The sequence below is a fragment of the Oncorhynchus masou genome, chromosome 28 (assembly GCF_036934945.1).
Source record: "Oncorhynchus masou masou isolate Uvic2021 chromosome 28, UVic_Omas_1.1, whole genome shotgun sequence".
Classification (NCBI taxonomy): domain Eukaryota; kingdom Metazoa; phylum Chordata; class Actinopteri; order Salmoniformes; family Salmonidae; genus Oncorhynchus; species Oncorhynchus masou.
The window spans coordinates 79,258,712-79,270,802 of NC_088239.1; the positions used below are offsets into that span (position 1 = coordinate 79,258,712).

Here is a 12,091-nt window from a genome sequence, read left to right on the forward strand (position 1 = left end):
CACCGCTCTCTGCCATACAACCACCGCTCTCTGCCATACAACCACCGCTCTCTGCCATACAACCACCGCTCTCTGCCATACAACCACCGCTCTCTGCCATACAACCACCGCTCTCTGCCATACAACCACCTCTGCTGGTGCCAGGATGCGTCCCAAATAGCACCCTATTCCCTGTATAGTGCACTACTTTTGACCAAAGCCCACAGGGCCCATAGTGCGCTACTTTTCACCAGAGCCATATGTAAGGAAACAGGGTGCTATTTGGGATTCTGCCCTAGTGTTAAGTGATATCGTAGGCCCACAAAAGAGCTTTGTAACTGCGAGGGAGGTTTGCAGAACTTATGACTGTCTGACTTGTCTAAGCAGAACTTATGACTGTCTGACTTGTCTAAGCAGAACTTATGACTCTCTGACTTGTCTAAATCAAATCAAATTTCATTTGTCACATACACATGGTTAGCAGATGTTAATGCGAGTGTAGCAAAATGATTGTACTTCTAGTTCCGACCATGGACTAATATCTAACAAGTAATCTAACAAATTCACAACGACTACCTTATATACACAAGTGTAAAGGGATGAATAAGAATAGGTACATAAAGATATATATGAATGAGTGATGGCCGAACAGCATAGGCAAGATGCAGAACTAAACAGAACTTATGACTGTGACTTGCCGAAGCAGAATTTATGACTGTCTGACTTGCCGAAGCAGAATTTATGACTGTCTGACTTGCCGAAGCAGAATTTATGACTGTCTGACTTGCCGAAGCAGAATTTATGACTGTCTGACAGAATTTATGACTGTCTGACTTGCCGAAGCAGAATTTATGACTGTCTGACTTGCCGAAGCAGAATTTATGACTGTCTGACTTGCCGAAGCAGAATTTATGACTGTCTGACTTGCCGAAGCAGAATTTATGACTGTCTGACTTGTCGAAGCAGAATTTATGACTGTCTGACTTGTCGAAGCAGAATTTATGACTGTCTGACTTGTCTAAGCAGAATTTATGACTGGCAGTGAATCTGTCAGTGAACAGCAAAACAAGCCATCCGCAAGAGTACAATCGTGGGAAATCACAGGTTGGAAAGCAAATGTCTACTGCTGAAAAGAGAAGAGGCTAAATCCGTATGCTGTAGGCTACCAAAATATTAGATCAACTTCCAAATATTGTTTTAAAACAAGAGAGGCAGGCTTTTGGCACGAACGCATCAGCCATCACCGACTGACCGGTGCATCATTGGCTGAGTCAGTGAAACTGGAAAGCATTTTTAGGATCATCATTTCCTCCTCAGGTTGTAGCCTACAATATGTGTGTCTGTACACACAGCTCACTATTGATGGATTCAAGACAGAGTTGTTTTTATTGATGCCGGTGTCAAAGTAGCCTGTCATTTTGGTTTTGTGCGCAGCATCATGATTTCTAAGATTGATTTGTTTTGTTGCTTGCATTTGACAAATTTGATTAAAAACGTAACTTTAATGTATGCGTTGCTGAAATTAACCAACCCTGGTGTTTAGTTAGCTAGCACATTGGTTTGGAAACCTAAGTTGAAACTAAACTGACAGTCTTTTATTTTTCACACTGCGTTTCCTATCAGAACGCAGCCAAGCAGGCCGCCGCAGCAGCCACTCAGACTATAGCCGCCGCCCAGCACGCCGCCTCGTCCAATAAGAACCCAGCAGCCCAGCAGCAGCTCGTCCAGAGCTGCAAGGTGAGAGCTCCGCTGCCATGACAACCCCAACCATCACTCTCTTCCTGGTTTCTGATCCTGTGGGGTCAGGCATAGGTCAATGAGTACGAGTGTCATGCCTTCGAGAGAAAAGTAGAGAAAAAGAGCGATCTCTTTTTCTCTCTCTCTCTCGCTCTCTTTCTATTTTTCTTTCTCTCTCTCAGGGGTACAATTACTGTAGTAAATCTCAAAGAAAATATTTTAGACTTGCCATTCTGAGTTAGATTGTATTTCAGGTGTCCTTCATTGTACTCTGAACATGAGTGTGGAAATATCCCCTTTCTATACACTGAGCTTATGATTTGTCATGTATGCAGTCATGTGAGCAGTGATTTACTTCATTGCACTGTAAGAATGAGAATAGAGCATTGTGATTTTGATAGTGTGTGTGCTTATTGTATGTTATTGTTTTTACCCTGACCGAACTACACATTTTCCATTTGATTGGTTGGTTGATAGTGTCATTAAGTGTCCGATCTGTTGGTGTGTGTCAGGTGGTGGCAGACCAGATCCCTCAGCTGGTCCAGGGGGTGCGTGGAAGCCAGTCCCAGCCAGACAGCCCCAGTGCCCAGCTCACCCTCATCGGGGCCGGCCAGAACTTCCTCCTGGTGAGACCCTCATCTCTGCCCTGCACTCATGTTTTTTTTCCCTGATTCTGATATACTTTCGCAAAGAAGGATGCCCGCCTAAAAGGAATATGACAAAAAACAAGGAAGCTTGTCCTCTGAAATCTACTGGAGCCAATTTGATTTATTACAAACTACACCGGAACAATGTTTTAGTAGCATGCACCTTTTGTAGAAATAAACAAGTTAACCATTTCCTTCCTCCATCCACTCCTATGCCCTCAGCCTGGTGCCAAGATGGTGACAGCTGCCAAGGCCACAGTACCTACCATTGGCGACCAGGCCTCTGCCATGCAACTCAGCCAGTGTGCCAAGAACCTGGCCACTGCCCTTGCCGAGCTCCGCACGGCTGCACAGAAGGTACCAAACACCCCCTAGACGTTCTCAACAAGAATCTGTTGTTTGACCTTGTTAGTGCTTTTGCTCGTGGAATTAGCTCGCTAGCTTGCTCCATTTAGCTGAAACACTGTATTAGCAGTTTAGTTTGTGGAATTAGCTAGCTACAGTAGCTTGCTCTGTAAGTAGCTGAAATACTGTGTTAGCAGTTTAGCTAGTTGGAATTAGCTAGCTTACTCCATAGCTAACTTGAGTAACACCACGGTAATATAGCACTAGAGTTAGAGGTTTTGCAGGCCCGGGCTTGCCCAATATGGGGTCTCTGTTCTGTCTTCCCTTTCCCCACTTCCTATGTTGACTTCCTGTCATGTGATCCAGGCACAGGAAGCATGTGGTCCTCTGGAGATCGACAATGCTCTGACGGTGGTCCGAGGCCTGGAGAAAGACATGGTGGAGGCCAAGGCTTCAGCTGGCGATGGCAAACTCAAACCCCTGCCCGGAGAGACGGTGAGAGTCTCACACACACACACACACACACACACACACACACACACACACACACACCTTGCATATGCCGTATGCGTACTGTGCTTGTAGCCTAGCAGGAAGTTTCACACACACACACACACACACACACACACACACACACACCTTGCATATGCCGTATGCGTACTGTGCTTGTAGCCTAGCAGGAAGTTTGACACACACACACACACACACACACCTTGCATATGCCGTATGCGTACTGTGCTTGTAGGCTAGCAGGAAGTTTGACACACCACACACACACCACACACACACACCCCTGCCCTGGTAGATGGCAAGCACATGCCCAAATACACACATTTTCACAAACACACAGTACTGTAACCACAACTTTTTCAACAGTATGCATATTATACAGCACCAAGTGTACACACACAACCCATCTCTCCCACGATCTTCCTGTCACATGACTTGTGACAGGGTTAACTTGTGACAAATGAACTACTGACTTTCAGCATGCATATAGGGAAGGGCACTGAACTTGTACTGCACTGACACGGATGACTGGCTAAAAGAAATGGATAATAACATAATAGTGTTATGAAATGTTACGTAATATTTTAAACTCTAAATAACGTTTTAAGGTTGCTGGACCCCAGAAAGAGTAGCTTCTGCCTTGGCAGCAGCTAATGGGGATCCTTAATAAATTCAAAATACAAATAGTTGGAGCTGTATTGCTAGATTTTGATGTTATTGATCATAAATTGTTCACCTGCCATCACATGGTTGGAGAGTTATTTATCCAATAGAACCCAGAGAGTGTTCTTCAATGGAAACTTCTCTAACATCAGATATCTACAGTGCGGTATCCCTCAGGGCAGTTACCTTGGGCCATTACTCTTCTCTATTTTTTACCAACTATTCGCCAGTTGTCTTACTAGAAGCTAATATTACTATGAATGCTGATGATTGAACACACTACACATCAGCACCTCTAGCCAGTGAACTCACTGACACTCTTAGCAAGGAGTTGCAGTTAGTGCCAAAATGGGTAATTAACAATAAACTGGTCTTAAATACATCTAAAACTAAAGGCATTGTATTTGGTTCAAAACATTCTCTAAGACCTAAACCTCAAGAGGAGTTGTGTATAAAGGGTGTGACCACTGAGGAAGTTGAACTCCTAGGAGTAACATTGGATGGTCAGTTATCATGGTCAAGTCATATTGACAAAGTTGTTGTGAAGATGGGGAGAAGAATGTCTGTTTATAAAATATATGTTGCATTTTTGACACAAACAAAATCAACTGTACTAGTTGTTCAGGCTCTGGTCACCTTGCAGCAAAGAAATACCTATCAAAGCTAGGCAGCGCGCCTTTCCCTTAACCGCACATACAGAACTAACATGAACAACTTGCATGATACTTTTTCATGGTTGAGGAAAAATCTCTTCTAGTCTTTTTAAGAAACATTTGTGTGTTGAAAATGCCTCACCATTTGTATAATCTGTTTTAAACAGACATGCATACCTCACCAGACACAACACTATGGGTTCCTTAACGGTACCCAAACCATAAACAGATTTTCACTTAGTTATCTATAGAGTCATGTCATAGTGGAATGATCTGCTACCAGAGGTTACTCAGTTATCTATAGAGTCATGTCATGGTGGAATGATCTGCTACCAGAGGTTCCTCAGTTATCTATAGAGTCATGTCATGGTGGAATGATCTGCTACCAGTAGTTACTCAGTTATCTATAGAGTCATGTCATGGTGGAATGATCTGCTCCCAGAGGTTACTCAGTTATCTATAGAGTCATGGTGGAATGATCTGCTACCAGAAGTTACTCAGTTATCTATAGAGTCATGGTGGAATGATCTGCTACCAGAGGTTACTCAGTTATCTATAGAGTCATGTCATGGTGGAATGATCTGCTACCAGAGGTTACTCAGTTATCTATAGAGTCATGTCATGGTGGAATGATCTGCTACCAGAGGTTCCTCAGTTATCTATAGAGTCATGTCATGGTGGAATGATCTGCTACCAGAGGTTACTCAGTTATCTATAGAGTCATGTCATGGTGGAATGATCTGCTACCAGAGGTTCCTCAGTTATCTATAGAGTCATGTCATGGTGGAATGATCTGCTACCAGAGGTTCCTCAGTTACCTATAGAGTCATGGTGGAATGATCTGCTACCAGAAGTTACTCAGTTATCTATAGAGTCATGGTGGAATGATCTGCTACCAGAGGTTCCTCAGTTATCTATAGAGTCATGTCATGGTGGAATGATCTACTACCAGAAGTTACTCAGTTATCTATAGAGTCATGGTGGAATGATCTGCTACCAGAGGTTACTCAGTTATCTATAGAGTCATGGTGGAATGATCTGCTACCAGAAGTTACTCAGTTATCTATAGAGTCATGGTGGAATGATCTGCTACCAGAGGTTACTCAGTTATCTATAGAGTCATGTCATGGTGGAATGATCTGCTACCAGAGGTTACTCAGTTATCTATAGAGTCATGGTGGAATGATCTGCTACCAGAGGTTCCTCAGTTATCTATAGAGTCATGTCATGGTGGAATGATCTGCTACCAGAGGTTACTCAGTTATCTATAGAGTCATGGTGGAATGATCTGCTACCAGAGGTTACTCAGTTATCTATAGAGTCATGGTGGAATGATCTGCTACCAGAGGTTCCTCAGTTATCTATAGAGTCATGTCATGGTGGAATGATCTGCTACTAGAGGTTACTCAGTTATCTATAGAGTCATGGTGGAATGATCTGCTACCAGAGGTTACTCAGTTATCTATAGAGTCATGGTGGAATGATCTGCTACCAGAGGTTCCTCAGTTATCTATAGAGTCATGTCATGGTGGAATGATCTGCTACTAGAGGTTACTCAGTTATCTATAGAGTCATGGTGGAATGATCTGCTACCAGAGGTTACTCAGTTATCTATAGAGTCATGGTGGAATGATCTGCTACCAGAGGTTCCTCAGTTATCTATAGAGTCATGTCATGGTGGAATGATCTGCTACCAGAGGTTACTCAGTTATCTATAGAGTCATGGTGGAATGATCTGCTACCAGAGGTTACTCAGTTATCTATAGAGTCATGGTGGAATGATCTGCTACCAGAAGTTACTCAGTTATCTATAGAGTCATGTCATGGTGGAATGATCTGCTACCAGAGGTTACTCAGTTATCTATAGAGTCATGGTGGAATGATCTGCTACCAGAAGTTACTCAGTTATCTATAGAGTCATGGTGGAATGATCTGCTACCAGAGGTTCCTCAGTTATCTATAGAGTCATGTATCATGGTGGAATGATCTATACCAGAAGTTACTCAGTTATCTATAGAGTCATGGTGGAATGATCTGCTACCAGAGGTTACTCAGTTATCTATAGAGTCATGGTGGAATGATCTGCTACCAGAGGTTACTCAGTTATCTATAGAGTCATGTCATGGTGGAATGATCTGCTACCAGAGGTTACTCAGTTATCTATAGAGTCATGGTGGAATGATCTGCTACCAGAGGTTCCTCAGTTATCTATAGAGTCATGTCATGGTGGAATGATCTGCTACTAGAGGTTACTCAGTTATCTATAGAGTCATGGTGGAATGATCTGCTACCAGAGGTTACTCAGTTATCTATAGAGTCATGGTGGAATGATCTGCTACCAGAGGTTCCTCAGTTATCTATAGAGTCATGTCATGGTGGAATGATCTGCTACTAGAGGTTACTCAGTTATCTATAGAGTCATGGTGGAATGATCTGCTACCAGAGGTTACTCAGTTATCTATAGAGTCATGGTGGAATGATCTGCTACCAGAGGTTCCTCAGTTATCTATAGAGTCATGTCATGGTGGAATGATCTGCTACCAGAGGTTACTCAGTTATCTATAGAGTCATGGTGGAATGATCTGCTACCAGAGGTTACTCAGTTATCTATAGAGTCATGGTGGAATGATCTGCTACCAGAAGTTACTCAGTTATCTATAGAGTCATGTCATGGTGGAATGATCTGCTACTAGAGGTTACTCAGTTATCTATAGAGTCATGGTGGAATGATCTGCTACCAGAAGTTACTCAGTTATCTATAGAGTCATGGTGGAATGATCTGCTACCAGAGGTTCCTCAGTTATCTATAGAGTCATGTCATGGTGGAATGATCTACTACCAGAAGTTACTCAGTTATCTATAGAGTCATGGTGGAATGATCTGCTACCAGAGGTTACTCAGTTATCTATAGAGTCATGGTGGAATGATCTGCTACCAGAGGTTACTCAGTTATCTATAGAGTCATGTCATGGTGGAATGATCTGCTACCAGAGGTTACTCAGTTATCTATAGAGTCATGGTGGAATGATCTGCTACCAGAGGTTCCTCAGTTATCTATAGAGTCATGTCATGGTGGAATGATCTGCTACTAGAGGTTACTCAGTTATCTATAGAGTCATGGTGGAATGATCTGCTACCAGAGGTTACTCAGTTATCTATAGAGTCATGGTGGAATGATCTGCTACCAGAGGTTCCTCAGTTATCTATAGAGTCATGTCATGGTGGAATGATCTGCTACCAGAAGTTACTCAGTTATCTATAGAGTCATGGTGGAATGATCTGCTACCAGAGGTTACTCAGTTATCTATAGAGTCATGGTGGAATGATCTGCTACCAGAAGTTACTCAGTTATCTATAGAGTCATGTCATGGTGGAATGATCTGCTACCAGAAGTTACTCAGTTATCTATAGAGTCATGTCATGGTGGAATGATCTGCTATTAGAAGTTACTCAGGCAAAAAGCAAGTTTAGCTTAAAAAACAGATATAAAATACATATCACAGCGCCTCTCCTATTTCTAAAGATCTGATATACTGTACAGTTCAATAACAATATGAATATGTATATATTCCTACATATAAAACTTTTGTTTTATTTCTAGTTTGAATTTATTTTAATTAGTTGTCTATTACTGTTCTGTACTTTCATGTATTTGTATGTTTTGTGTGGACCCCAGGGAGAGTAGCTGGCACATTTGCAGTAGCTAATAGGGATCCTAATAAACTAAACTTGTAGCCATATGCGCAGCGGTAGGTAGGCTGATTTCAACACCCACCACAGAATCAGGTCTGTAGGCTGATTTCAACAACCACCACAGAATCAGGTTGGTAGGCTGATTTCAACAACCACCACAGAATCAGGTTGGTAGGCTGATTTCAACAACCACCACAGAATCAGGTTGGTAGGCTGATTTCAACACCCACCACAGAATCAGGTTGGTAGGCTGATTTCAACACCCACCACAGAATCAGGTTGGTAGGCTGATTTCAACACCCACCACAGAATCAGGTCTGTAGGCTGATTTCAACACCCACCACAGAATCAGGTTGGTAGGCTGATTTCAACAACCATCACAGAATCAGGTCTGTAGGCTGATTTCAACAACCACCACAGAATCAGGTCTGTAGGCTGATTTCAACACCCACCACAGAATCAGGTCTGTAGGCTGATTTCAACAACCACCACAGAATCAGGTCTGTAGGCTGATTTCAACACCCACCACAGAATCAGGTCTGTAGGCTGATTTCAACAACCACCACAGAATCAGGTCTGTAGGCTGATTTCAACAACCACCACAGAATCAGGTCTGTAGGCTGATTTCAACAACCACCACAGAATCAGGTCTGTAGGCTGATTTCAACAACCACCACAGAATCAGGTCTGTAGGCTGATTTCAACAACCACCACAGAATCAGGTCTGTAGGCTGATTTCAACAACCATCACAGAATCAGGTTGGTAGGCTGATTTCAACAACCACCACAGAATCAGGTCTGTAGGCTGATTTCAACAACCATCACAGAATCAGGTTGGTAGGCTGATTTCAACAACCACCACAGAATCAGGTCTGTAGGCTGATTTCAACAACCACCACAGAATCAGGTCTGTAGGCTGATTTCAACAACCATCACAGAATCAGGTTGGTAGGCTGATTTCAACAACCATCACAGAATCAGGTTGGTAGGCTGATTTCAACACCCACCACAGAATCAGGTTGGTAGGCTGATTTCAACAACCACCACAGAATCAGGTTGGTAGGCTGATTTCAACACCCATCACAGAATCATGAATCATGCCTCAGCACCCATCTATGGGTCTGTGCCTATATGATGATTACAAGCACTTGACTGTGAGAATTCCAACCACAGTGCAGACACTTACGAAAAAGACACGCACAACTGGCCCTCAATGCTTCGTATGCGAGAGCAGTCAGTAAAATGAAACCTGATGTACCGTACAGTAGGCATAATTAGGATTCTTGACCACTCACTTCTACTCATGTTACTTTATTTAATTAAATTGTGTGTGAAGATAAGAATTATACAAGTGGAAGTATGTGCATTGTGTCTTATTGTATGTGTTTTTGCAGCTGGAGAAGTGCTCTCAGGACGTGGGCAACAGCACTAAGGCTGTGAGCTCTGCCATCGCCCAGCTGCTGAGTGAGGCCACACAGGGCAACGAGAACTACACAGGTAACTACAGTAGTATACAAACCGGTCACCCAGGGCAACGAGAACTACACAGGTAACTACAGTAGCATACACACTGGTCACACAGGGCAAGGAGAACTACACCGGTAGCTACGGTAGTATACAAACTGGTCACCCAGGGCAAGGAGAACTACACAGGTAGCTACGGTAGTATACAAACTGGTCAACCATGGCAACGAGAACTACACAGGTAGTTACGGTAGTATACAAACTGGTCACCCAGGGCAACGAGAACTACACAGGTAGCTACGGTAGTGTACAAACTGGTCACCCAGGGCAACGAGAACTACACAGGTAGCTACAGTAGTGTACAAACTGGTCACCCAGGGCAACGAGAACTACACAGGTAGCTACGGTAGTGTACAAACTGGTCACCCAGGGCAACGAGAACTACACAGGTAGCTACGGTAGTGTACAAACTGGTCACCCAGGGCAACGAGAACTACACAGGTAGCTACAGTAGTGTACAAACTGGTCACCCAGGGCAACGAGAACTACACAGGTAGCTACGGTAGTGTACAAACTGGTCACCCAGGGCAACGAGAACTACACAGGTAGCTACGGTAGTGTACAAACTGGTCACCCAGGGCAACGAGAACTACACAGGTAGCTACAGTAGTGTACAAACTGGTCACCCAGGGCAACGAGAACTACACAGGTAGCTACGGTAGTGTACAAACTGGTCACCCAGGGCAACAAGAACTACACAGGTAGTTACGGTAGTATACAAACTGGTCACCCAGGGCAACGAGAACTACACACGTAACTACAATAGTATACAAACCGGTCACCCAGGGCAACGAGAACTACACAGGTAGCTACAGTAGTATACAAACTGGTCACCCAGGGCAACGAGAACTACACAGGTAACTACAGTAGTATACAAACTGGTCAACCATGGCAACGAGAACTACACAGGTAGCTACGGTAGTGTACAAACTGGTCACCCAGGGCAATGAGAACTACACAGGTAGCTACAGTAGTGTACAAACTGGTCACCCAGGGCAACGAGAACTACACAGGTAGCTACGGTAGTGTACAAACTGGTCACCCAGGGCAACGAGAACTACACAGGTAGCTACAGTAGTGTACAAACTGGTCACCCAGGGCAACGAGAACTACACAGGTAGCTACGGTAGTGTACAAACTGGTCACCCAGGGCAACAAGAACTACACAGGTAGTTACGGTAGTATACAAACTGGTCACCCAGGGCAATGAGAACTACACAGGTAACTACAGTAGCATACACACTGGTCACACAGGGCAAGGAGAACTACACCGGTAGCTACAGTAGTATACAAACTGGTCACCCAGGGCAAGGAGAACTACACAGGTAGCTACGGTAGTATACAAACTGGTCAACCATGGCAACGAGAACTACACAGGTAGTTACGGTAGTATACAAACTGGTCACCCAGGGCAACGAGAACTACACAGGTAGCTACGGTAGTGTACAAATTGGTCACCCAGGGCAACGAGAACTACACAGGTAGTTACGGTAGTGTACAAACTGGTCACCCAGGGCAACGAGAACTACACAGGTAGTGTACAATCTGGTCACCCAGGGCAACGAGAACTACACAGGTAGCTACGGTAGTGTACAAACTGGTCACCCAGGGCAACGAGAACTACACAGGTAGCTACGGTAGTGTACAAACTGGTCACCCAGGGCAACGAGAACTACACAGGTAGCTACGGTAGTATACAAACTGGTCACCCAGGGCAACGAGAACTACACAGGTAGCTACAGTAGTGTACAAACTGGTCACCCAGGGCAACGAGAACTACACAGGTAGCTACGGTAGGGTACAAACTGGTCACCCAGGACAATGAGAACTACACAGGTAGCTACGGTAGGTAACAAACTGGTCACCCAGGGCAATGAGAACTACACAGGTAGCTACGGTAGTGTACAAACTGGTCACCCAGGGCAACGAGAACTACAGTACACACCTACTCATTCAAGGGTTTTTCTTTATTTTTACTTTTTTCTACATTGTAGAATAATAGTGAAGACATTTAAATTATGAAGGTCTCCGGGACTAGAGTTGGAGAACCCTGGCCTACAGAAAGGCTCTCCAACCGTGTTCCTGGAGAGCTATCGTTCTGTAGGTTTTCACTCCAACCCTGTTCCTGGAGAGCTATCTATCGTTCTGTAGGTTTTCACTCCAACCATCATCTAGCACACCTGATTCTAATAATTAGCTGGTTGATAAAATGAATCGGGTTAGTTCCAACTGGGGTTGGATTGAACACCTACAGGACGGTAGCTCTCCAGGAACAGGGTTAGAGTGAACACCTATAGGACGGTAGCTCTCCAGGAACAGGGTTAGAGTGAACACCTACAG

At 44.0% G+C, this 12,091-nt stretch overlaps 1 protein-coding gene across 3 annotated transcripts in view; it reads left to right on the plus strand.

Moving 5' to 3' along the window:
- tln1 (talin 1) overlaps positions 1 to 12,091 on the plus strand; it is a 159,258-nt gene that overhangs the window by 85,406 nt on the left and 61,761 nt on the right. For all 3 annotated transcript variants that reach the window (XM_064943510.1, XM_064943509.1, XM_064943511.1), the window contains 5 exons: positions 1,603 to 1,716; positions 2,229 to 2,342; positions 2,586 to 2,720; positions 3,075 to 3,203; positions 9,622 to 9,724. In XM_064943510.1, the coding sequence (XP_064799582.1) occupies positions 1,603 to 1,716; positions 2,229 to 2,342; positions 2,586 to 2,720; positions 3,075 to 3,203; positions 9,622 to 9,724 (595 nt within the window). The remainder of the gene's footprint in view (positions 1 to 1,602; positions 1,717 to 2,228; positions 2,343 to 2,585; positions 2,721 to 3,074; positions 3,204 to 9,621; positions 9,725 to 12,091) is intronic.